Consider the following 25,098-nt stretch of genomic DNA (forward strand, 5'->3'; position numbering starts at 1 on the left):
GACACCGGCCTGATATGACCGAGGACCCCAGGCCGCAGGGCACCTTGATCTCGTCGTGTTGGAAGACGTGGCCAAGAAGGATGAGGATCAAAGACGCACCACCGCTTGTCCCATACCTAGAGGTAGCGCTCTCCTCCGTTCCGCCCGGGCAACCTCGGCACCGACGTGACCACCTCCATCGCCCAACGTCGTACAGCAGCCACCACCTTCCCCTCCTCCACCGTCACACAAGCCACGTCGTCCAACGGCCCTCCCCCCGCCAACGGACCTCCAAGATGCGCCTGGGTGCCCAGGCGGGCAGTTGGGCATCAAAGCCGGCCTTGGAGGTCGATACCGTCATGTTTCGTCTCAACGTCCCCTCCAGACTCCCTGGAGACCTCCGTGGGAAAAAATGGGGCAGCAGCACAGGCGCCTTCGTACGCGGCATGTTCATCCAAAGAGTGCCCCACAGGCTGGGCCTTTCTCGACGCGTCGCGGTCGTGATGGTTCGCATCAGTGTCACTCAAATGCTCTCTCCGGCATCGCAGGTTGGCCAGCAGGTAGTTATCCATCCAACCTCCTTACACAGTAAGAGAGATAGAGATGCACCACGGCGGGTTGACCCTTCTAGGCTTGTGAAGACGGTCCCCGCCAGGCAGCTCGGTTGGTTGTACAGTGTTCAAGAGGGCTGGCGCCGATCCTCCATCGGGTCGGCATGCTACTACGAACCACGAGAGAATCAACACCAGGGAGAGCGCAAGACGAGAGGAGCACAGCAATACAATAACACACACAAGCGGGAGTTTTCATCATGTCAATTCATGCCGACAAGGCGTGCGGACAAGACAACCTGGTCGGGTCAAGAGAAAACCCCCCCGTCGGCGCCCTTTACGCAGCGCGCCGTCCCGTCTAAAAAAGAAAAAAGCGATCCCAAATCCAAGTCCAAACATTGCCAACCAGTAGCCCGCTTCAGGAGGAAAAAGGCCCTAGGCAAGTCGCTCTGGAGAGAAAATGTATGCGACAAAAGAAATCATCGCTTCCACCCCCTTGCAAGATCACACATCCCCTTATGTTTTTGAAAAGGGGGGGAAAAAAAAGGCGCCAAACACCACGTCCCCGGAGAATTAAAAAGTATCAACCAAGAAGAATCGAAGATATAAATCCAGAAGCGAAGCGCCCTCGGGCTCGGGTATAGTTCATTCCGTTCCAACACATCCCAAACTCCTCTTTCTCTCTCCCCCCCCACCGCCCTTTTGTTCAAAGCTCGAGAACGGGGTAGCTGCTGCTCTCAAGGCATCTTAAGCAAGAAGAGCAACGCCGGCGCCGACGACGCCGAGCAGGATGGCGGGCTGGACGAACAGGCCGCCGGCGGCAGCCGTGGGGACGGCCGGCAGGGCGGTCGTCGGCTCGGCGGGGGCGGCGGTGGTCTTGCTGACGGTGAAGGTGGGGATGTACGAGCCGGTCGAGGTGGAGCTCAGGGTCGGGAAGGACGAGCCGTACGACGAGGAAGACGAGGTGGTGGTCTCGGTCTCGACGACGGTCGACGTCTTGAGCGCGCAGTTGGTGGCCGTCGGGTTGCACTCGGTGATGGTGACGGTCTGGGTCAGGGTCGAGGTCGACGTGATGGTGGTGTCGTAGTCCTCCTCGGCGCGGGCGAGGGCGGCGAGGGTGGAGCCGAGGACGAAGAGGATGCTCTTGAGCTGCATTTTGGCGGTTGGTTGGTTTTGTTGGACAGGTGGTGTGAGTGTGTGCGTGTGTGTTTGGCGTGGCAGGATGTTGGCGTATCGGCGACGATACAAGATCAACGAGACCGGCGTTTCCAAGAAAGGGAGGGTGCGACAAGCAAAGGCTGAACAAACGTCGTCCCAAGTCGGAATCTCTGCTGCGGTGGTGTGTAGTAAAAGGAGTGTAAGGGCGAGATCGCCGGGCGTTGAAGGAAAAAAGAGTGGATAGCAGCTGGGATGCGCTGATGGAAGGAAGGGGAAAAGGAAGCGGCAGACGGGACGGGCTGGGGGGGGCGCGGAGGGAGTCCCGTCCTTTTAGGGGAGCGCTGTGCCAGAGGGCGCGGCGGCTGGCTCGCGACCCTGGTTCTGCGCAGGCGCACACACAGCACACCACGATTGCCATGGAATGAGCCAGCGCGGGAAGGAGCGACTAGGGTCGTCAGACGAGAGCCTCGTCCCTTGCAGAAGGGCGAAGCGGTGGGCACCCAATTCTGCAGGAACCTCAACGTGATTGGCCGACCGGGATTCTGGCCGCCAGGGGTAGCGGGGCTGTGGACCAGTTGTCGTTGAAGAGGTGGGGCCGCATCCTTGCTGACCCCCCTGTTCGTCGTTGAGCGGTCCACACGACCGCGCGGGTCGTGATTTGGCAGCAGCAGCAGCAGCAGCAGCAGCAGCGCGGCGGCATCTGCGCAGGCTCAGCATCAATTGGGTGGCGAATGCGTACTCGCAAAAAAAAAAAAAAAATAAAGGCCGCGGGTGATGGGTCACTGGACGTTGGAAAAGAAAGTACAAAAAACCCTGCGGTTCCAGAACGGTCGGCCATACGGAGTTGTTCGTGGTTGGTCTTGATCGAGGATCCAGGCTGCCGTTCCTGAAAGGCCTTTGGTATGTACAACTCACCGACACTGGTGGATGCCACCGTCATCCAGATTACATGCAGATCGTGTGCCGCACCTGTGTCGCCAACACAGCACCAAAAAAAGCCTGGGCTGGATGGAACCCCCTCCCCCCTTCAAAGACCCGCGCGTGTTCAGCCCCCTCCGAGGACGCACAGCCTGTTTTTGACTTGCCGGGCGTTTTGGCTTGCCTGCATGGGCCGGCGTGACGCAAGCAGCTCTTTGCGAAAGAGGCGCAAGGTCCTCCCGACCCCCCCGTCGTCCAGAGGGTGCAGATGAAGGGGATGCCGAAGGCGGTCCCGGTACCGTTACGTACCTCGTTTCATGGGCATGAAACCGCTACTGGGAAGTTATGGAAGGCGTCGAGCGTCTTGGCGGAAGGCCATGGCGGGCGCGCGGGTGCTCTGACGAGCAAGGTCCATCCAGGACTGAGAGTACCTCCGTAATCACACCGAAGATTGCAGGTTCCACACGCAGGTCTGGGGAGCCGGTGGGACAGCGGATGAGCTGGCTGCTGGACCTCTGGTGCTCGGGAATCTGCGCCGAGGGAAGCAAGAGAATCCCTGCAAAAGGAGCGAGGGAGCGAGGCGATTCTTTTAATTTTATTTTTTCTTTTTTTTTTTTTTCTGTCTTCGATGTTTTGCCGATGTTTTGCCATCCGATCGCATCCTTTCCGCCGTCGACAAGTGCATCAAAGTTCATCGGGTCATCGGTGCATCGGTGCATCGGTGCATCCATGCCGGGAACAGGGACGGCCTCCAGGGAAAGAAACCGGAAAACGGCCATGACGTGGGTTACTGTGTTTGCTAGCAAACACCACAGAAGGAATGTCACTCAAGAAACCAAACGCTGATCCGATCAGCACCCGAGCGCGTGTCTTGTTGAACATAACTACATACGCAGTACTCTCCAACCCCATCTCGCGAATAAAGACAACCCCCCCCCTCCTCCCCCCCCTTGACGGGCCAATTTATGTCGACTTACTCCAGTACATACACACACGCCCGCCCCGCTCGAAAGTCTCACCACCAGAGCTCTGAAACCGCTGTTGCATTCAAATAGCAACCTCACAGCCACATTGGGAGCAGACGCAGCATTTGTGGCGGCGCTCTGTTGTCGGCGAGCTTGCGGCATCTCTACGCGCAGGCACTTGTGCGCGGCTGCAGTCTGGACTGTCGGCGGCTCCGGCCTGCGCCCGAACTTCCGCTTGGAGCGGCGGTGGATGCGGCATCGAGTGGCTGCCGTGGTTATTATCGTCCTCATCGACCGGATACGGCGGCGCTGCCTCGGAAGAGAGCGTCCCCGCCGCCCAACGCCGCCTCTCCTCTTGGAGGATCTCACGTCGGTCTTGGTCTCGCCAGCGCTGTCGCTCCTCGAGGAGGCTCTGCTGGAGGGTGAGGCACAGGGTCGCCAGAGCGTCCTCGGCCCGCGCCTTGGACTTGACGACGAGCTCGTCCTCGGCTTCCCGCTTGCGGGGCCGTGGCGGCGGCGGCGGCGAGGCTGAGCCTCTGCGTTTGCGATGAGGGCGTCTGCGTTTCTTCTTTTGCTGTTTCTTGGGCTCCACAGGGAACAGGAATCCGATGAGGCACATGATGGGCGGGCGATGAAGCCGTGAGCAAGGGGAAAAAAAAGCAACATGCGACGAGTTGGCGTCGAGCCAGCTCGGCATACCGATCCATCACGCCTCAGGGCTCCGGGAGGCGGGGAGGCTCTTTAAGCATGCTCCGCCGCCCACCCAAGATGCTGGCGCAGCTGACGCAGAGAGCGAGACTGATTCCGGCAGCCAGAATGCGAGGCGAAGACGCTCGCTCGAGCAAAGGGGACCTTTGTGTCGTCCTCGAGGTCGGCCAGCAGCAGTCTTTGTGCTGTCGAGAAACCGACATGGAGGTAGGTCCCTTTACAAAGTGCGTCCTTGACCAGCTCCTAGGCACAATGGCCCTCAGGAACCAGACCCTCGACGAGAAGCGCATCCCCCGGCCGGATTTGGATTTGTTTGCTCCACGGCCGTACACAGTACGTGCATACGCAGTATAGACCCCTACGCAACAGGTACAGAGGGGCCCGGCAAAGAGACCTGACGGTCATCTCTCGAGCCTGGCCGCTCGCATGCCGAGATTTCTCTTGTCAATAGTCACCTTGGGCTCAACTTGGACCAACACAAGACCCTGCTTCTTTCATCTCCAGCTTTCACCCCTGACGCTCTGGACCCGGATAGCCATTGGGCAGCCATGTCGTGACCGCGCCGCCTTGTCTGTATGTACCGTGTAACTATGTGGTAGGTACGCTCGACTGGGCACGTTGGAGCTCCCGAGGGGGGCAAATATCGCTTACATGGCCTAGATGCGAAAAGAGACGAGGGTTGTTCAGTGTATTTGATGAGGTACCTCATTGGATTGTCTCTTCTTTCTTTGGTTGTTGCTTTTTTTGTTGTCGATTCACTTGTTTGTGCTGGGAGCTTGTGTTTCATTGCTTCATAACCAACTAGCGGGTAACGTTCACTAGTTACCTAGCTGGTAGCTTAGGTACGAAAGTGAACTTGGATGAGAATGGCGGCCCCTCCTTTCTCCCGACGCACCTGAAACTCAGTGGATGGATCATCCATCAAATACCCCGCAACCGACCTGACCTCAGGCACTCGACCTTCAGCTCCAAGCGCCATCCTCCAATTCCCTTCCGAGACCCCCCCCCCTTCTCCGACCCCCGACCCCCCGACCTCACCACCTGGGACAACAACGACAACAACAATAATAATTACAACAAACAACCACACGGCATTTCGGGGGCATCCGCCAAAATAAATAAATAAACAACACCAGAAAGATCACACCCCCCCGGTACCACCACCATGGCGTCCGAAGGCGGTGAGACCAAGACGTACTCGACCGACCCGGCCCTCTACATCTTCACGTCCCTCACGGCCGGGTCGTCGCACATCGTCACGGCCACCTCGCGGCTCGAGACCATTCTGCGCGCCAATCGCATCCCGTTCAAGGCCACCGACATTGCCATCGATGACAAGGCCCGCATGCTCTGGGGCCGCCGCGCCGGCAAGGACCCCTCCGGCCGCCAGCGCAAGCTGCCAGGCCTCGTGCAGATGGGCATAGTGTTGGGGGTACGCTGCTTGGCCCCTCTTGCGGTCGCCCTCGGCCGCCACCCCCCCCTTTTTTCGCGGACGAGCCACCCCCCAGCTTACACACGGCTGCTCTAGGACATCGTCGAGATCGAGGAGTGGAACGAGTACGGCGAGCTCCGCGACCACGTCACCATCTACCACGACGAGTTCACCCAGCCCTCCATCCACGAGGCCGCCTCGAAGCCGCCCGTCGCGTCCCGCAAACCCTCGTACACCCCCGCGCCTCCCCCCATCCTACCCCTCGCTCCCGCTGCCGCTGCCGCCGCCGCGCCGCCGGGCCCCAAACCCGCCGTGACCGCCGACCAGCTTGCCGCAGCCAAGTCGACCCTGGCCTCGCCCGCTCCCGCCGCCGCTCCCGCCGCGCTCCCCATCCGCAGCATCGCCGAGGAAGCCGCCGCCAAGGCGAAACAGGTCCACCTGCAGTCCCTCCGCGACAAGGTCTACGGCAGGGGCGCGACCAAGCCCGCCGAGGCCGACGCATCCTCGGAAAGCGGATCCGGCTCCGCCGCCACGACAGAGCCCGCGAAACCAGCCTCCACCTCGGAATCCTCCTCTTCCCCCTCCTCCTCCTCCTCTGCGACATCCGGATCCGCACCCGAAGCAGCAGCAACAGAAGCAGCGGCAGCGGGCCTCCAATCCCCCACCTCGTCGAGCTGGAAAGCCCCCGCGAACCAAGACATCAGCACCGCGATGCAGTCGCCGCGCTCGACGAGCTGGAAGCCCCCGGCCGACGTCGACCCGCCCGTGACGGAGCTGCACGGGGCGCCGATCGCCAACGCCAGCCCCGAGGTGATTGCGGCGGTGGAGAGGGCCGAGACGATAAAGGAGGAGGAAGAACAAGAAGAGGAGAAGGAGGAGGAGGGCAAGGCAGCGGGGACAGGAGGCGCGGACAAGAAGACGGCGAGCGAGGCGGAGAACTGATGGGCGGCAACGGAAGGAGTGGGCAGCAACGGAGCATCCGCCAAGGGGGCGCATGGATATTGGCATGCCGCCGCTAATGCTGCCGTCGAGCGTGGACGCCGTTGTGTGCATGTTGCATGCTTGATGGATGGCGCCAAGCGCGCTTCCCCCATCTACGCAGTATCAACCATGCTTGCGCTGATTTTATATAGTACATGGTTGGACCGGTAAACAAGTAGTTATTGATCGGATTGCTCCTGTGCAGCCACGCCGATGCCGCTGCCCCCTCCCTCCCTCTTGAACGCCTCGCCTCGCAGCACGGTTCAGACATGGCGGCGGGCGTCCTCCCCTTGTCTCCTTGTGGTTCTTGTACAAGTGAACTCGCCAACTCGCCCTCCTATGAACAAGATGATGAAGCCAAAGGATATACATACAATACAGCCGTGGATGGCACCCAGCTTTCTTGGCTACTTTTTTTTTCCTTTGGCCCCCCTCTCCTCCCCCTTCAAGCCTCGGGCTCATCAACATCCATCGCATCGTCCCCGCCCCTTTCTCCCGCCCCCGCACGAGCCACGCCTTGCACAGCATCCGCCTCCTCTTTCTCCTCCTGCTCTTGCTCGTCGTCGTGATCGTTGTCGTCGTCGTCGTCGTCGTCTTCCTCTTCCTCCTCGCTCACTTCCGCGTAGCTCTCCACCCTCGACTTGTTTCTCCTCCCCGAAGCCGACGCCGGCGTGGCCAACAGCTCCTCCTCCCTTCCCCCCGTTCCATCACCACCACCACCACCACTCTGTACACCCGCTTCTTCCCCCAAAGATCCCGACGACCCCGACGATGCCGACGATGCCGACGATGCCGACGATGCCGATCCCGATCCCCCTCCCCTTCCTCCTCCCCCTCCCGGTCCGTTCGCAGCCGACGCCCCCGGGCGAGGATTCTCCCCCTCCCACTTGCGCCGGACCTCCTCGGCCTTCCGATCCCACTCCTCGGCCTCGAGCCGAAACCTGTCCATCGCCTCGCCAAACCTGCGCTTTGTCTCCTCCGCCATCTCCACGTACGGCCTCTTCTCCTCGTCGCTCGCGTCGCGCCACATCCTGGCGCTCATGACCCTCACCTCGTTCGCCGACGGCTTGCCCTTGCCCGGGCGCCGGCCGGCCTCGAGGCGCTTGCGCGCGTCCTCGTAGTGGGCTTTCGAGTAAAAGATGTAGGCGTTGATGGCGGGCTTGGAAGGCGGCAGGGGCCGGGGGCCGAGCTGGGAGAGGATGTGGTCCCGGAGGCGGGATTTGTGGGCGCGGACGGGGTCGACCTTGGGCTGGGACCGGGGCGGCGGCGGCGGCTGCTGCTTGGAGGCGACCGAGCTGCCCGCCTTGCGCTTCCCGAGGACCGAGGACGACGACGAAAAGGCGTCCTTGGGAAGGATGAGCGGGGTCGGGACGGGTATGGGGCCGAGCATGGCGTCGAGGACCTCCGACGCGGCGCGCAGGCCCGACAGGTAGGCGCCGTGGACGGTGGCCGGGTGGGTCCCGCAGGTGTGCTCTCCCGCGAAGAAGAGGTTCCCGACGGGGCGCGCCATCGTGTCGTAGTCGTCCGCCTTCATGTCGGGCCCCGCCGACGAGTAGCTGCCGCGGGCGAACTTGTCCGAGGCCCAGCGCGTGACGATGGCCTCGACCGGGTGGGGCACGCGCGAGCCGTAGATGCTGCGGAGCACCGCGGTGGCCTCGGCGACGAGCTCGTCGTTGCACGTCTGCTCCGTGTCGAAGCCGGCGTCGCCGGCCATGAGGGCGACGAGAACGGGCATGCCGCTGGTCCTCGTCACGTTGAACCACTGGAAGAAGCGGCCCCGGTTGGGGGCGTAGTCCTTTTGCTCGAGGCTGTGGCGGTTGGTTGGGTTCCGGAGCACGCCAAAGATGTCGCGGCTTTCGTCCCAGAACGGCTCCTTGTACACAAGAATCACCTTGTTCAGGACGCCGAAGCCGAGACGCTCGATCGCCTGCGCCTTCCACGCCGGCAGCGGCGGGTCGAATTTCACGTTGCCGTGCTTCAGCACGCCGAGCGGTATGGTGTTGACAACGTAATCCGCCTCGATCGCCGAGCCGTCTTCGCACTCCACCACGGCCGGGCCGTGCTGGCCGTCCGCCGCGTACGACACCTTGCGCACGGGCGAGCTCTGCCTGACGTCCAAGGGCGTGGGCAGGCACAGGAGCCCCCTCGGGACGCTCTGGTAGCCGCCCACGACCATGGAGTGGCTGCCCTCCCACTCGTTGCCGGCGTCGATGTCCCACCCTTGGAGGCTCAGCTGGTGATAGTTGGTCGCGTTGCTGTACTCAAGGTTGGCGATGTGCCAGTTCACGAGCCGGAAATCCTGCGGCGTCAGGTCCAGCAGGTCCCTGTACTGCGCGATGGCGCGGTCCGTCACGCTGCCGAGGGTCGCGCCGGGCTCGCTCGCCGGCGTCTCGAGGTCCAGGTCGGCATCGTCGCCGACGCCGTGCTTCAGCGTCCAGCCCATCATCTTGGCCTTTTGCGCCGCGTTGATGGCGCCCGGCGTCCCCGGCTCGGCATGGATCTTGCCCGAGGCCTTGTCGGTCGACACCGGGACGAGATTCACCCGGGGCGCCATGTTCTGCTCCGCGACCGGGGCGGCGTGCGGCTGCGCGGCGGCCGATTCCTCGGCCTGGCGTATCGTCCTGTGCGTCTCGGCCGAGCTGTCTTTGCCCTCGTCAATCAGGTCTCTGTTGCCTTCGATCAGCTTCGACGTCGGCGGCTTGAACTTGTACTCGCTGACCCGGTCGAGGCAGTCGTTGTACAGGTTCTCGACGAGCTGGTCGCGGCGGAGGTCGACCGGCTTGCCGTTCGCGTCGTAGAGGGTGGTCTCGGGCACCAGCAGATGGTAGCCGAGGCCGAGCTGGCCGCGCAAAAGGATGTTCAAGGGGTTGCCTCGCTCGAACCCGGTGATGATCATGCCGCCCATCTCGGCCGTGAACCGCTTCCCCTCAAACTGCGGCGGGACGTGCGCCGGCTTCGTCTTGAAGGGCCGGGAGTAGACGCGGCCGCCCACGCGATTCCGGCCCTCCACGACGATGACGCGCGGCGGCTCCTCGCCCATGCTGCGAAACCTTTTTGCGTATTGCACAAACAGCCCTTCCAGCTGCCTGGCGCAACCCAGCCCCGACATGCCCGCGCCGATGACGACGACGGTTCTCCGCCTGCCCTGGGGCGCGTCGCCGTTCTTGGCCGGCTTCCGAGGCGACCGTATCTCAAGACAGCCAAAGTTGATGTAGCCGCGGCGGACCAGCCAGTCGAAGCACAGGCTGGCGACGTCGAACCATCTCCAATCCTTTGCGCAGCCGACGGCCTCCTCTCGCGTCACCGGGATCTGAGGGTTCCTGACCCATAACCGCAAGATGCCGTTTCGGATGTTCAGGTAGGTCGTGACCTGGGCGTGGCTGATGTGGTCTCGGAGGATCAAGTACTCCTCCTGATGAAGCGCATAGGGGTTGAGCCTCGACGCTTCCGCAGCGGCGACGCACTGCATGGCATATTCGGCGAGGGTAAGGTCGGTGGGAATGGAAACCCTAGGCCGTATGTCCCATTTCCTCCTTGGCGACGGCGCCGGCTGGCTCGGCCGGGTGGCGGCCTCGGAGGCGGAGGCTTCCTTGGAGCTGTCGATGTCGACAGGGGTGGTAGCCTTGCTCGACCCGGACAGCGGGGCGGATGAGAGCTCTGAGACGTCGGATAAGGAGGAGAGGGAGCTGAGCGAGACGGATGCCTGAGCGGCCGGAGCGGCCGGGGCTGGCGTCGGGTCGGACGTAGCTATGGGGGATGGTGGCGGTGGTGAGAGAGGAGAGCTGGTATCGGCCGCGGAACTTCTGCCATGGACCCGGTTAACACCCATGAGAGAAGCGAGCCCGCTCGTCGGGGACGATGGTTGTCAAGCAACGTGGCGTGATGAGCAAGAAGAAAAACAAAAAGAAAAAAAAAAAAAACGCTCTCACACTATGGGCATGAGACAGCTTCAAGAAGGAACCGGATCAAGGGGATCAGGGCATGACTGGAACGACTGGAAGAGAACACGACCGGTGTAGTACATACGCTGCAGGATCCTCGACGCAGGGAGTGCCCACCTCGGGCTGAGCCTCCATGGCGGTGCCCATATCTTCGGTCCAAACGACGATCTCAGGGGCGATGGTCTCGGAGATGAACCGGCCGGCCGGCGGATCCGCACGAGGCCTCTTCTTATGAGAGCCCGAATCCGAGTCCGTCGAAGATTCGCTCGCTGATGGAGACAGGGGCTTTGAGAGGTTGGTGAGCGAGGTTCGAGGCGAGCGGCGCGGTGGTGAAGAAGAAGGATGAAAAGAAGGAGATGATGATGATGATGACGATGACACGGTGGCTTTGAATGATGCTGCGATGGATTGCTCGGTTCGTGACCCGGGAGTAAGTCCCATTCTATCGGCGTCAACCGCGGACCTCTCCCGGCAGGGTGCGTGGCTGGGAGTTCGGGACGATGGTTGCAGGTCAGAACGGTGTTGTGGTTCCGGCGCGGGGGAAGAGAGTCCCGCTTGTTATCAAGCCCATCGACGGCCGAGGCTCGAGAAAGCGTGTGTGAGAGAGCAGGAATCGGGGCCAACGGACAAGGGCAACCGAGGTGCCACGGCCCTGTGTTGTTGGTTGTTGTCTTGTCTTGTCTATAAAAGAGGAGCCAAGAGGCAGTCGAAGGGGTGTCTCGTCAGACCTGGTGATCTAGATGCGCCTATCAGCATGCCATCATGGCCCATCTAGAGGCCCCGGGTGGAAGAAGAAGGCCCATGTATCGTCCACAACGAACTCCCCAAGGGATAGCAAGGAGCCATTGGCCCGGTCCTCCATTCCAAGCCATGTCAAAAAAATAACACCGACAGGAAAACAAAAGACCAACCCAAGAGCCCAAGGATACCGCGAGGAAATTTCCCAAAAAAATCATGGGGAAAAGGGAGAGAGCAAGAGATGATGACCCTATGCGTACCTGGAACACACATCGTCGCCCCGGGAAGAGAGAGAGAAGAAGGGTTAAAGGGGTTCACTTGTCCTCAGGAAGGCTTGCAGCTGCGAATTTGGTATTGAAGGTACGGAGGTAAATTGTTTCATGACCCGAATGCTGGCCGGCATTGAAGCCATGCAGCAGCCGTTGTTAGTTGTTGTGTCTGTGTGGAACAGCGAGATCTCTGGCTCTGCCCGTCTCGCCGAAAGAGACAAGCGCTGAGAGCCAGGGTTGAATCTCCACTCTCAAACCACCGCCAAGCCCGAGTTCCGTCCACGGGTCCTGCAGGGTGCGCTGATGCGCGGCGCCGAACACGCCATTTCGAGCATTCCATGTACATACATATGAGGGTCCGTCACGTGAGGGAACCAGAGCATCCCGGACATCCTCCCGGACAGGATCCTGGACATCAAGGCAGCGCTCGGCCAAACCTTTCCCCGAACTGCCTGACCATCATGGAGAGTCAAACAACAACGGCATTGGGATCCTTGATGGTTGGATGTTGCGCTCGGCACACGCAAAGAGTTGCCGACTACCTACTGCGTAGGTAGGTAGTCAAGTCCCGCAACCTTCCTGCCGGACTCCGTCTCGTCTCGCGTCTCGCAGGCCGCAAAGACTCGACGCTACGCCACTAGCAATACCAGACACGCACACACGCACACAGCAAACCCCGACTCCCAATCTTCCCACCCTCCCTGTATCATGCTTACGCGGCGATGGCCGAGGAGGCTTGCCCTGACCCCCGTTCAAACGACTCCTTCTCAATGGCGGCCTCCATCATCCTGTTCCCGCTGATGATGGACGTGGTACAGATGACAATGTTTCTCCTCGCTGCGGCGAGACGCACACGCGCACAAGTTAGCCAATGAGTCCCACATCCATACTCGACAAGAGAAGCAGCCCCGGGGGGAGATGGCTTTTTGTTTTTCAACATACCTTCTTCTTGCTTGGCCAAAAACCTCAGCGCCGCGATCTCCGTAAAGGTGATCCCTCCCACAAACACCACAAACACCGTCTTCTTCTCCCCCGCGCCGCCGCCCGACAGCAACGCCCTCGCCTTGACCGCCTTGTCCTCTCCCTTCTGCACCTCGTCAAACGTCTGGCCTCTGGCGTGCTTGACCGCGTCCTCAAACCCGCGCCAGCCCTGCGCGCCGCCTCCCCCGGCCGCCGCCGCCGCCGCCGCCGCGGCCCCCGACGCGGCCACGCCCACGCTGCCGCCCCGCGTCATCGACAGCAGGTACTGCTTCTGCAGCACGCACTGCACGAGCCGCACCGACAGGGGCGCGTACCCGCTGTAGACGTAGGCGATGTCGTTGGGGTCTTGCTCGTCGACCTCGTCCACGATGAGGCGGAGCTGCTTGCGAAGGTAGGTGTAATTGGTCTTGGTCCCCTGCTGGGAGGCGGCGGCGGCGGCGCCCGTCGACGAGCCGCCGCCCATGGTCGGGATCATGGATGCCAGCGGCGACGACCGCGGCAGGAAGAGCTGGAGCCGCTCCAGGTTCTGGAGGGTCAGAAGGTGCTGGTAGCCATACCCTTGCAGGATCAGGCGGCGGAAGTGGTCCATCTCCTTGGTCTTGATGCCGCCCGAGATGCACGAGTAGATGCACAGGAGACGGAGGACCTGGGGCAGCGGGGTGTTGCGGGCGATGAGCTCCTCGACGGCGTCGAACTGCGACAACGGGTCGGCGCCGGCGGCCAGGTTTTGCTGCACCTCGAGCACCTTGGTGAAGATGTCGGTCTTGCTGAACTTGAGAATCTCCTCGGCCATGCCCGAGTGGATCTTGACGCTCTGCTGCTCGGCCTGGAACCCGGGCAGCTTGCGCACAAACTCGGTCAGCTCGGCCGTCGTCTTGGTATGGTGTCGGCTCTCGTAGTCCGCCTGCAGGCGCCGCGCGGTTTTGTTCAGGATGCTGCCGACGATGGCAAAGTTGGCGTCGCGCAGCTGCGCAAACACCGTGTCGGACCCTTCGAGCTGGATCTTGCGCTTCCGCGCCTGGCCGTTGTTGGCCGGCGCGGCGGTGCTCGCGGCCGGCTGAGGAGCCGCCCCGACGATGGTCGAGTCGACATCGACCTGGTTGTTTTTCACCCCAAACACCTCGTCGAGAAGGCCCTCGTACGTCAGCTGCGTCAGGAGCGGCGTCACAAAATCCACCTCGCGGTCGATGATGATGGCGCTCTCGATCGTGGTGCTGGGGCTCAGCCCGGCCGCCTTGTCCGTCTCGCCCGCATCCTCGCCCGCCAGCAGCTCCTGACGCATGCGCGAGAGGAGATCGGCAACCCGCTTGGCATTGTCGCCCTTTCCGACGATGCGCGGGAACAGGCCGTGCTTCTGCTGGATGCCCATGAGGGCCCGGGCGAGCAGGAACACGGGCGTCGGGTCCTTGGCGAGATACAGGTCCTTGAACGAGCCGTCAAGCTCCAGGGAGAGCAGGTCCTTTTCGAGCGGGAAGAAGAACAGCGGCAGCTCGGCGACGTGGGTATCGCCGAGCACGCCCGCCTCCTCCAAGACCTTGTCGGACAGCAGCGTCCGCCGGGGCACCCAGAAGATATGGAACTCATGCGGAGACTGGCTCTCGCGCTGGAGGTGGATTATTTGATCTGCGAAAAGAGCAAAGTGTCAGCACAAGATGATGGTCTCAACTGCATGTCTCGCGACGATTGGTGAGGCTATAGGAATGTGCTGCGCCGGAAACGGCGGTGATATACGGCCCGTTTGACTGACAAATCGCGAGACGGGGGGGTGCCCGCGCTGTCTACTCTGGAGCCGAGGGAACCCCATGTCGAATGGGTTCCTAGATCGGAAGCACGGTCTAAAGGAGAAGCGGAAAGAGGAGGCTCGATGGCGATGACGGCGATAATGATGATGAGGAGGAGGAGGAGGAGGAGGAGCAGGACGACGACGATGACGATGATGAGCGCCTCACCTGCGATGAGCTGGGCATTGCCGAGAGCGTCGGCACGGGCGACAAAGACGACATTGCGCTGGCTCGTGTCGGTGTTTTTGTTTTCGAGAAAGAAGAAATTGTCGACGCCATAGTCGCGCAGCGTCGACGCCTTGACCACGACGCCCAGGGGACCGGCGAGCTCTCTCTCAATCACGAGGTTCTTCTTGCCGCGAACCTAACCAAGCGGAAACACGCGCTGTCTGTCAGTCTCAGCCTGCGCGCCCCTCCAAGCAGCAAGGCGATGTGGCGTCTCGGGACTTACTCCCTCGAGGAGATTGAGAAGATCTTTTCGCGCCTTCTCGCGGATATTTTCCGTGTCAAACTCGGAGCGAGGAGCCATGGTGACGGTGGGAGCTCCATGTGGTGTTCCGAGCTTTGGGTGGGTCCCTTTTTTTGAGGTTCAGGGCTGGGAAAGCCGAGATGAACGGGTGGAGCCCGGCATGACGAGGGAGGTCTTGGCGCTGCGCTTAGCGACGGCGGGAGCGGGGCGTGAGAACTCCAGGCTCCCCGAGGCAAACCAAACATAGGGAGGCTATGTAGATACATGAGCCAAGTATAGTATATACTGTGTACTTACCCAGAGGTGTCGAACCTCTCCGAACCTTGGCTACCGTGAAGCCTACGTCTTCGGAGTAAAAGGAACACAATACACGCCCTCTCCACCGAGACAGGGTCAGCGTTGTGGAAGCCCGTATCAAGAAGTGGTATCATCAGGGGTCCATGTTGCACAAGCTACCTGATCTTCCCCCCCGAGCAAGAGCGATATATCGCTACAAGGAGGCGTCGACAACCTAGCAAAGCCTCGACGAAGCCTCTCCCCTCCTCGTGAAGCTTGGACATCCCGCCAGCGTGCTCGGCGATGTGCGGCCCCGTGTCGCCTTCGCCGTGCATGCAGGTCCGCAAGCTGCCGTCGCTCGCCCCGATCGTGAGCCAAAACCAAACCCGTCCCTTTTTTCCCCATTGCTCCAAGAACTGTGTGTGTACGTAGTATGCAACAACCCAAGGCCAGCTCGACAGATAAAAAAACAAACGCCCCCAACCCGTGTTAACAACCCAGCAAATGCAGCAAGCCGACGCCCACCCCCTCCTCCCCCTACGGGAGGTTTCCCGGGCCCCCCAACGTTCGGGCCCTCCCGTCCTCTGCCCTCAAACGTCATTGTCGTGGTAATAAAACTCGATATCTCTCGGCCGTAGACGGTTCCCGCGGACAAACTCCTCGTCTCCCGGCGGCCGCTCGTTCTTGGTATTGCCCGTCAGCATGCTCTGCAGGCTCATGCAGACGCTCTCGACGTTCTGGACGGGGGACCACCCCTGGTGGCCGAGCAGGTCCAGGCAGATGATGCCGTTGGAGTAGATGTGCGGGTGGATCGGGATGGGCCGGTCGGGGAGCTTGACGAAGACGACTTCGGGAGGTTCTGTGGGAAGGGAGGTAGGTTAGCCGCGCGCTTGGGAGAGCAGGCATGCGTGCGGCTGGGTGCCGGAAAGATGGGCCGTCGCCGTGGTTGCCGTGGTTGCACAGGACGGACGGGCCGCGCCCGGCCGGCCGGGACGGGATGCCCCGACAAGATTTGCCGGCGAGTCGGCGGGCAAGAGGCTCGGCGGCGGAGAAGGGAGGCTTACCGATGGGATACGTCGAACTAAACCGGAACCTCAGCCTGTAGATTTCGTTGCGGTAAAGCGGGTTGTCGTCGAGCACGCGGATATCTACGAGCCACTCCTCAAAGTTGTCGGCCGACACGAGCTCGATTCCTGGCGGCAGCGAGTTGCTGATCTAGAGAGAGCCAAGCACATGTGTCAGGACGTTGGGACATGACACCCGTACCTCAGGGAACCAAGGCGAGGGGGAAGCAGCGCAGACCTTCTGAAGCTCTTTACCCAGCCTCTTCGCAGCGAACGGCGCCGACATGTTGGGCAGAGTCGTGGGAATCCGTCTGTTTCGGCAAGAGGGCGGCCACGCCAGGCCAACAAGGTTCGTGCAGAGCGAGGACTCGCGCGGGCTGAAGGATGCAGCGTGCCGCTGAACGCGCGGGGCGCCACGGCCAACGGCGGGGGGGAATGAGGCGGAGAGAAGACGCAGCCCTCCGAAGATTCTCAGCGACGGCTTTGAAATACCCCAACTGAAAAAGGAAACAAAAACAAAGGGGACACCACGGAAAGCGGCCAAACGATTTCCTAGGCAGGTCTGGAGGGATTGGGGATTGGAAGAGACCCAACGTGATGTGCCAGGATGAAGGAGAGCGTTTCGTGTTGGAGGCGCTCATCGCATCCATGCGGCCCCCGGCGGGGGACGGGGGCCTGCGGTCATGCCCCACTTACGTACCGCTTCCACCTACCCACCTGGCCGTCCCTGCCTAGAGGGGGACGAGGATGCATAAGGTACCTTAGGTAAGGTCGGTACCTACCTGCCTTACCCGCAGACCGACAAAGTCGCGAGACCCCATGAGGTGGTCTGGACTGAGTTGGCGCCTGTCTTGTTTTCTTTTTCTTTTTGTCTCCCAAACCCAACGTCGGCTCTCTGGCACCATGTGCTCAACGGGGCGGTCCAGTGGTACCCCCTCCCAGCCTTTTTCTTGCTTTGCAAGGGCCATATGGAAAGCCCACAGCATAACGTCATTGTGTTGTTCGGCTCCCCCATTCAGCTGGGGGGGCACGTGGAAATGGGGGAGCGTGACGGCCACCAGGTAAGGCCCGCACCTCGGTGTGTCGAACCATCTGCTGTCGCTGATCCCCGAGGCTTTCTCCCGACGAGTATGAAGTGCCACTGTAGGCGAGGAGGTCTCCAAGGTGTTGGGTACCAGTGGCCTGGACCACTGGAAGTTCTAGGCATGACTCAAAAGAGACGTACGACATCGGCTCGCCACCGTTCTTCGTGCGGGGGGCGGTGCAAGCGTCCTGGCGGCTGCCGGACTTGGCAGGAGGAGGCCGTACCGACTGCGTAGCAAGGCTGTGGGAATCCGACGTAGAATCTCGAATCTCGGTGGTCGGTGGCCGGTGGCCGGTGGTCGGTGGTTGCCCATGGCTGGGTGGATTTCCGCAGCTTCATGGGCATCGGCTGTTGGGCACCAGAGTCGACGGCTCGATCAAGGCTTGGTGGAGCGTGGTCCCGGATGCTTGACAGCGCGGAGCCTCCCTCTGGTCCATGTCACTGGTCAAGATGTGCATGTGAGCTTAACCGCATGCGGTGATGACGAGCAAGGGCTGCCGGCAAGGGATCGATAGCTAGCTCGGAGGCAGGCAGGCAGAGACGCACACTCACACACACACACACACACACACACACATACATACATACACACAGCATCCATGGATGCGCGCAGAGAGAGGATCCAGACAGGAGGGTACCAGTGGAGCGGGCCATATTCTCGACCTGACGGAACTATGGCTGCCCGCTTGGCGCCTGCGGAGCCGAAAGCAGGTTCCGTTCCTCAGGGTACCTAGGTACCAATGGACGGGAACTCGGGTGACTTTGGGGCTCAGGAGGTTCCAGGTTCGATCGATTGACCGTCTTCAGGGCGAAGGTCAGGTACCTGGTACCTAAGGTGGGCTGCCGGGTCCAGCATGCCCGTGGAGGTGTCAATCCCGTTGCTAGGTACCTAGGTAGCCTTACCTAAGGTCAGGTAATTAGTGTACGGATGGCGCTCTTGGAGGTGCGAAAAGGTAGCGGGGTAGGTAACAGCAGCCGCCCCCCCTCCCAAAAAAAAGCGAGCCCAGAGTCCCGTCCCAGCCCACTTCACTTCAGCCCGGGCGCTCAGCTCCAAGACGGGAGGTTCACCCCTCGCCAGCCCAAATGCTGCCAAGCCCCTCTCATCAATCAACCGCCGCCTCTTCCTCAGCATCCCTCCCCTCTGCCTCGCGGCGCATTCCCGCCTGAGCAGCCTGGTCCTCTCGTCCATTTCATTTCGGGCCCCGGCATCCAGAGCCCGTCTGGCCTTCTTCCCTTTTTCCCTGCGTCCTTCTTCTTTCTGGTGAACCCTCGGGGGCTCAGCCGCAAGTTTCTCAACGTCCCGCATACGCCCACGCATCTGAACCCGTCCCGTTCGCGTCCATCTCCGATAGGTATCCCACGTCAGCCTCCTCCCCCTCCCGCCCTCCGCCACCTGCAACTCCCGACGGCACAGCCAAAGTCCAGCAAGCACAGCACACCAAAGCCCCAGGATCCCGAACCCAGCAGCCGCCAGTCTTGCGGTGCACAAAGTATCCCCCAACCACTACCACCTATACTTGAACCCGTCCAGCAACCTGCTGGACCTTGTTTCCCCTCCCCCCCCCCTTCCCTCTTGGAGCTTCTGCAGAAAGCTCGCAACCATGAGCTGTAAGTCCCCCTCGTTCCGCCAGGCGCTGTCGAGCTTCGGTTTGTTTCTTCCGCTCCCATGGTTCTCCCTCGCCCTCTTGGCCGTGCCCCGCCATACGAAGCGAAAAAAAAAAGTGCCCCTGGTGGTGGTACCCAGACTAACAAAAGCCTGCGCCTAGTCTCGAGCATGCTGTCGCGCCTTCATGGGCAGCCCGAAAGCTATGAGAAGAAGTGCGAACCCACTCCCCCTTTACCCAACTGCGCGACCCCGAGTCCAACCTAAGGGCTGGGCACTAACTCGCCGCGGACCGCAGGGCAAAGTACCGCTTCGGCCGCACCCTCGGCGCCGGTACCTATGGTATCGTCCGGGAGGCTGAGGGCCCCACGGGCCGCGTCGCCATCAAGATCATCATGAAGAAGGTGGTCCGGGGTAACGAGCAGATGGTGCTCGACGAATTGGACATGCTTCAGCGGCTGAAGCACCCGCATATTGTCAAGTTTGTCGACTGGTTCGAGTCAAGAGTAGGACCGCCTTCCAATCTCTTTCGCCGGCATCCCGGAGAGGAAACTGACGAAGCTTTTTTTCCCCCTTGGGCAGGACAAGTACTACATCGTCACCGAGCTCGCTACCGGCGGAGAGCTCTTCGACCGAATCTGCCAGCAGGGCAAGTTCACCGAGAAGGACGGCTCCCAAACCATCAAGCAGGTCTTGGAGGCCGTCAACTATCTGCACCAGAACAACGTCGTCCACCGCGGTCGGTAGCCCCTCGTGCTGCAGTTGGATGAGCACGTCCGCTAACCCCTCGCAGACCTCAAGCCCGAAAACCTCCTCTACCTGACCAACGATCCCCACTCGGACCTGGTCCTGGCCGATTTCGGCATCGCAAAGACGCTGGGCACCGACGAGGTGCTCACCACCATGGCCGGGTCGTTTGGCTACGCCGCGCCCGAGGTGATGCTCAAGCAGGGCCACGGCAAGCCCGTCGACATGTGGTCGCTCGGCGTCATCACCTACACTCTTCTCTGCGGCTACCCCCCCTTCCGCTCCGAGAACCTTCAGGACCTCATCGACGAGTGCACCGCCTGCCGCGTCGTGTTCCACGAGCGCTACTGGAAGGACGTCAGCGACGATGCCAAGGACTTCATCCTCAAGCTCCTGCGGCCGAAGCCCGAGGATCGCTGGACCAGCGAGGTGAGTCTTTTTTTTTTCCCGCCCATCTCGCCCGTCAGCCGGCTAACCCCCGCACCAGCAAGCCCTCTCCCACCCCTGGCTCAGCGGCAAGACGGCCACCGACCACAACCTCCTGCCCGAGATCCGCGCCTACCTCACGCGCGCTCGTCTGCGCCGCGGCATCGAGATGGTCAAGCTGGCCAACCGCATCGAGGCGCTCAAGAAGCACGAGGAGGATCCCGAGGACTCGGACATGCCCAAGGACGCGACCCTCGCCGCCGACCAGGCGCACAACGGCGCTGCCGGCGCCGCCGGCGGCGCGGGCGGCAAGAGACACCTGTCCAAGGCCATCAAGTCGGCCATCTTCCGCGAGGTGGTGCTGGCCAAGGTCAGAGAGATGAAGGAGCAGGAGCAGACGCAGAAGTTGACGGAGGAGGTGGCGAGGAAGTCCTCCGTATAGCGGAGGTAAGAGCGGAGGGGTGGGGTAAGAGCGGAGGGGTGGGGAGGTTGTGGTTTCATGGAGAAGCGCAGGGGAGGAGGCCATGAATGATGCCCTCCAAGGTTCATCCACCAGGGGGATCCAAGGAGATATGAGACCCCTTCCCCCTCTCCCCCCCTCCTCGCGGGACAGGAAACATGGAAGGGAGAGAGAGGAAGAGAGCAAGCGGGTTGGTGGGATGTTGTGTCATACCCAATACCCAAGAGAGGGCAGGTCTTCTGATGGTGCGGTGGATTTTCTTTTTTTTTTTTTTTGGTTTCTTTTCTTTTCCATATGCTTGTTGGGATGGACGTCTTCGACGGAGGATTCCCTTATACCGTTTGGTATGTTGTAGCGATTTTGCCCTGGTTGTGGCTTGTCTTTTGACGCCGACAAAACACGAGTTTCCAGCGCGCAGCGGCTGTTTTGAGCGCGGGATGTTTGTCGTTGGGAATCGACCGGCCCCCCTGGATTTTGGTAATGCCGAGGGGGGGGAGGATCAATAGGTGCCGGCTTCTTTTGGTTGTCGTCGTCGTTGTTTGTTGACTTGAAGCGTTGGTTTCCGGGCCGCTCGGCCCGCCGCACACCATCTCCCCTCTGCGTTACCCATGGCGATGCGAGTCATGCCCTCCTGAACGGAGCGAGGGGCAACGTTCAAGAGGTTGCGCCGGACAACAAGGCGGCACCAATGAATCGGAGCATGGGCCGAGGCTGTATAGTACAAGCTCCCCCCCCCCCGGTAATCCTCCCCGCGAGGAGAGGCAAACCAACCCGAGGTTCGATCCAGACTTGCGCGCTAAGGACGCCCCTTGAACATGGCAAAAACATCACACACATCCGGGGGGGAGGGGTCCAATGCGGCGGCGGATTATGGTACCAGTACCATTCAAAGGCTATGCTACCAGTGAATCGAACATGAAGGGAAGCTGTATATACATGGTACAAAAACCCCCACGACCAAAGAGATCCTCGAGCAACATGGAAAGCACATCTCGCTGTCTCCTTTGCCTCAAAAACAAAGCCCAGAAGACAGGATCCATGACGAACGCCCAGAGGATACAAACAAAAAAGCCCCTTTCCAACCAAAAGAAGGGTGCAACCCGTGCCAAAATTCCATGCCGAACCATGTCCAGTTGCAGAAACGACCCTGTCGTGGTACAGTATATACAGGACGGTGAGTGGCGGCGGCCTCCTCGCCTGCCACCTGCTGCCCTTGCGCGCCATGCGCCCCTCCCCCCCAGGTGCCAAACCTATGTACGCCGAAGAGAAACCCTAGAAACAACTAGAAAAAAAACCCAACGCCGAGCCATGCCGACCATTCCAACCTAGTCATGAATCTCATCATCCACACCCGCACAAGGTGTGCGTTTTTGGTAGTTGCCTCCGCCACAAGAATCCAAGAAACACAAGATAATCGAACAAACCCCGGTCTCCCCGCATCCATGATCGCGGGGGAGCGATCGAGAGAGAGAAAGAGCTACTCCAGCTCGGCCAAAGCCGTCTCGGCCAGCTCCTCATACCGCCTCGCGTCAAACCTCTTCCTCTGCCACCCGCTCTTCCGCAGCCGTTCGATACGAGCCTGGCGGTCGAGGGCGCGCGCCTCCTCCTTGACGGGCTGCAACTGTTGCTGGCGTGGCGCGTTGGTGGGAGAGCCGAGCGACATCGGGAAGGGGCTCGGGCTGCGGGGCGACGGGAGCAGAGAAATCCGTTGCCGTTGCTGCTGCTGCGGCTGCGGTTGTTGTTGCTGCAAAAGAAGGAGCTGGTCGAGGCTGGTGGAGTGGCGGGCGAGCTGGGAGCGCAGGGTGGCGAGGTGCTCGCAGGCGCGAGCGACGGCGGTGGCGACGGCGTAGGAGCCTTCGTCGTCCTCGTCGTTGTGGACATCCTGCTCCTCCTCGACCTCCTCGGGAACGCAGTCAAGCTCTTCCTCGTGGTGCTCGGGAATCGTCTCGAGGGGCATCTCGACTTCCTGGAACCTGGACAGGGGCTCCTGCCGCGTGGCGGGCACGAGAAAGAAGTAGTCCTCGAAGCCGAGGGTGGGGGAGTCCGGGCGGATGATGGGCTCCGGGGGCATGTCGATGGGCTCCTCGTCCCTGGGGAGCGAAAAGGAAACCTTCTTGGGGCGCTTCATGGGAGACTGCTTGGACGCGGCGAAGTCCTCGAAAGAGCAAACGGATTCGGTAGGAGACGAAACCCGGGTCTCGGGCGTCCACGCGCGGGAGCTGCTGATGGAGTTGGAGGGGGAGTGGCAGCTCGAGCCGCGGGAGGAGCCGACGGAGCCGGGGCGGAACTTTTGCAGAACCGACTCCTCGGCGGCGCTGATGAGCTCCGAGGCACGGTCGAAGTGGGTGCGGGCCTGCTGGAGCATGGCCGCCCGCTGGGGCCCGTTGGACGGGAGAGGGCGGGCGCAGATCTCGAGAGAGGTGGCGGCGTAGAAGTGGAGGTAGATGAGGTAAATGGGCTCGACCTGGGAGTGATCCTTGATGCCGTCAAGCACCTCGAGGCATGCCGCCGAGCAGGCGCGGTAGCGCTTGCTGAAGTACATCTTCTTGACCTCGGCGATGCATTTCCTCCACTCGGCCTTGGTGTAGGGCAGCACGACAAGCGGCGCGGGCGCGGGCGCGGGCAGCGACAGCCGCTTGGCAGGCTTTGGCCTCGCAGCCTGGAAGGTCGGGGTCGTCGGGGTTGTCGGGGTCGTCGGGGTCGAGGAGGAGGAGGAGGAGATGGTGGCGGTGGGAGAGAGAGCGGGAGCGCCGTAGGATGATTGACGGCGGCGCGAGGCCGGAGCCGGAGCGATGAGGCTCGTTCGGTTGCCCGAAGCGAGCATCAACGGGATCAATCCGGCCATGGTGGTTCGGTTCGATGAGGCTCACACGTCGATTCGGCGATGGATGCAGAAGACAAGCGGAACGCAAACGTCTTCGGTGGCGACGAAAAGGAAGAGAAGGACAAAGACTTTCAGGACTTTGTCGTCAGGCTGAAACGTCGACGAGTTCCAGGTGTTCCCTGCAGAAATGACGGTTGGTGGTGGTTCAACCCCCCTGCAGGCATGTGCCCTGTCTGTCGGTAAATGAGATGCTCAGAGGTGATGGCCAAATCGGGCAAGCCAGGCAATTCGCTAAGGGCTCGACAGGATGGTCCGAGATGAAGACGGTCCCAGAGCTCTGGAAAGGGGGACCCGGGGAACTGGAATGCCCTTTCACGGTCGACCCACGCCTGGAGCTAGCGCCCGTGGTGATCGATGGCGATGTTGCTTCTGGTGTGGTTGCGTGGTGGATGGCGTGGTCCCGATCGGCAAATGGCACGGCGTAATCGCCGTCTTGTTCTGCACGGGAACCGCACGTGTGAACCACCCTCGCAAATTGCCCTCTTTTTCTCCTCTCGAGTCAATGCAATTTTAGGCTGTTGTGGATCAGCAGCAGCTTCCGGCGTGGCCCCTTGACGGGCTTCGGGAAGGGCTCCGGGGGGTGTTGATCCTCCCAAGACACGGCCCAAGGACGGTACCGACGGTTTGGTGGCGACAACGTCAGGAGATGAGCCGTCCACCTTCGGAGGGGCAGAGGGCTAGAAGGGGATAAAGAGTGGATTCCAACGGCGGACGCAAACGCCGCGGGACGGGGAAGACAAGGGGGGTGATGAAGGACAGTGTGGTTGATGATGAGCAAACGTCTCGTCTCGTTCGAGTGTCGAAAGAATGGATGAGCGCAGAACAAAGCACTCGAGCCGCCGGCGAGCTTGTCGAACCCCCCTCCAAGGTCAGCCAGTTGAACCGACGGGGAACGAAGCTAAGGAACGAGGGCCGGGCTAGCGAAAACGAGCGAGAGACAGATGGAGGGAGAGAGAGAGAGAGGGGGGGGGCGAGACGAGCACATATTTCCCCGGGGTGGGATGAGGCTGGTGAAAGGGGGAAACATAGAGAGCCGGCCCAGGCTGGGACCGGTTTTCACCAGTCCGGCCGCACCAATGGCGCCATCCCCACCGTCCGCCACAGCAGAGGCTTTTTCCTTTCCCTTCTGTTTTGTCCTGTCGCGTCGGTTTGTGGGGGGCGGTGGGACAGGCGGGAGGCACTGACAACACGGCCAGGGAAGACGCGTTGCAACTCTCCTGGGCCTGCTAGGTTTTGCTGGGTTTTGCTGGGTCTGCTGGGTTCTGCTGGGCCCGGCACAAGGCGGGGGGAGGGACGGACCCGTGCTGCGGCCTCGGCGCTGCAGGGGTAGGTCGCCCGGACCCTGGCGGGAGCCCCTTGCGTCGCCGCTCGATCCGGAAAGGCCCTGGTCCATCCTGCCCAGGGGCTAGTCTCGGAACGGGAAGGTCTGTGGTGCTTTTCCCGCGCCGGCGGTTGATCCCTGCTCCACCCCCCTAGCTCGTGCTGGCGTAGGTAGTAGTACTGTCTACTGCGTAGCTTCATTCGCCGGGCTTGGGTTGGCGGCGTCGTCACTGCGTTTGGCAGCCCAGGGAGCAAGCCACGAAAAAGTATGAAGAAGTGACCGCACCGAGGAGGGGGCAGGCTTCTTTTTCGTCACGGGAGAAGCGGCTGACCGTCTCTGTCCGATTCCATTGGAATTTGTGA

General features: G+C 61.4%; 6 protein-coding genes across 6 annotated transcripts; 2 read left to right on the forward strand and 4 right to left on the reverse strand.

The window, feature by feature from the left end:
- Positions 1-1,277: 1,277 nt before the first annotated feature.
- On the reverse strand, positions 1,278-1,685 carry VTJ83DRAFT_482 (uncharacterized protein; the record flags this gene model as incomplete). The annotated part of the gene is made up of 1 exon (XM_071011351.1): positions 1,278-1,685. One exon carries the CDS (start codon positions 1,683-1,685, stop codon positions 1,278-1,280), a length of 408 nt encoding a protein of 135 aa, XP_070869835.1.
- Positions 1,686-5,444: 3,759 nt separating this feature from the next.
- On the forward strand, positions 5,445-6,653 carry VTJ83DRAFT_483 (uncharacterized protein; the record flags this gene model as incomplete). Its single annotated transcript, XM_071011362.1, has 2 exons — positions 5,445-5,711; positions 5,808-6,653. 2 exons carry the CDS (start codon positions 5,445-5,447, stop codon positions 6,651-6,653), a joined length of 1,113 nt encoding a protein of 370 aa, XP_070869836.1.
- Positions 6,654-7,137: 484 nt separating this feature from the next.
- On the reverse strand, positions 7,138-11,074 carry VTJ83DRAFT_484 (uncharacterized protein; the record flags this gene model as incomplete). Its single annotated transcript, XM_071011373.1, has 2 exons — positions 7,138-10,495; positions 10,719-11,074. 2 exons carry the CDS (start codon positions 11,072-11,074, stop codon positions 7,138-7,140), a joined length of 3,714 nt encoding a protein of 1,237 aa, XP_070869837.1.
- A 4,663-nt stretch (positions 11,075-15,737) lies between these two features.
- VTJ83DRAFT_485 (uncharacterized protein) lies at positions 15,738-16,497 on the reverse strand (the record flags this gene model as incomplete). The annotated part of the gene is made up of 3 exons (XM_071011384.1): positions 15,738-16,006; positions 16,212-16,362; positions 16,450-16,497. The coding sequence occupies 3 exons, from the start codon at positions 16,495-16,497 to the stop codon at positions 15,738-15,740; spliced, it is 468 nt and encodes a 155-aa protein (XP_070869838.1).
- Positions 16,498-18,896: 2,399 nt separating this feature from the next.
- VTJ83DRAFT_486 (uncharacterized protein) lies at positions 18,897-20,513 on the forward strand (the record flags this gene model as incomplete). Its single annotated transcript, XM_071011395.1, has 6 exons — positions 18,897-18,903; positions 19,062-19,113; positions 19,197-19,404; positions 19,481-19,637; positions 19,692-20,074; positions 20,133-20,513. 6 exons carry the CDS (start codon positions 18,897-18,899, stop codon positions 20,511-20,513), a joined length of 1,188 nt encoding a protein of 395 aa, XP_070869839.1.
- A 1,495-nt stretch (positions 20,514-22,008) lies between these two features.
- On the reverse strand, positions 22,009-23,376 carry VTJ83DRAFT_487 (uncharacterized protein; the record flags this gene model as incomplete). Its single annotated transcript, XM_071011406.1, has 1 exon — positions 22,009-23,376. One exon carries the CDS (start codon positions 23,374-23,376, stop codon positions 22,009-22,011), a length of 1,368 nt encoding a protein of 455 aa, XP_070869840.1.
- Positions 23,377-25,098: the final 1,722 nt, after the last annotated feature.

The sequence above is a fragment of the Remersonia thermophila genome, chromosome 1, assembly GCF_042764415.1.
Source record: "Remersonia thermophila strain ATCC 22073 chromosome 1, whole genome shotgun sequence".
NCBI classification, from domain to species: Eukaryota; Fungi; Ascomycota; class Sordariomycetes; order Sordariales; family Chaetomiaceae; genus Remersonia; species Remersonia thermophila.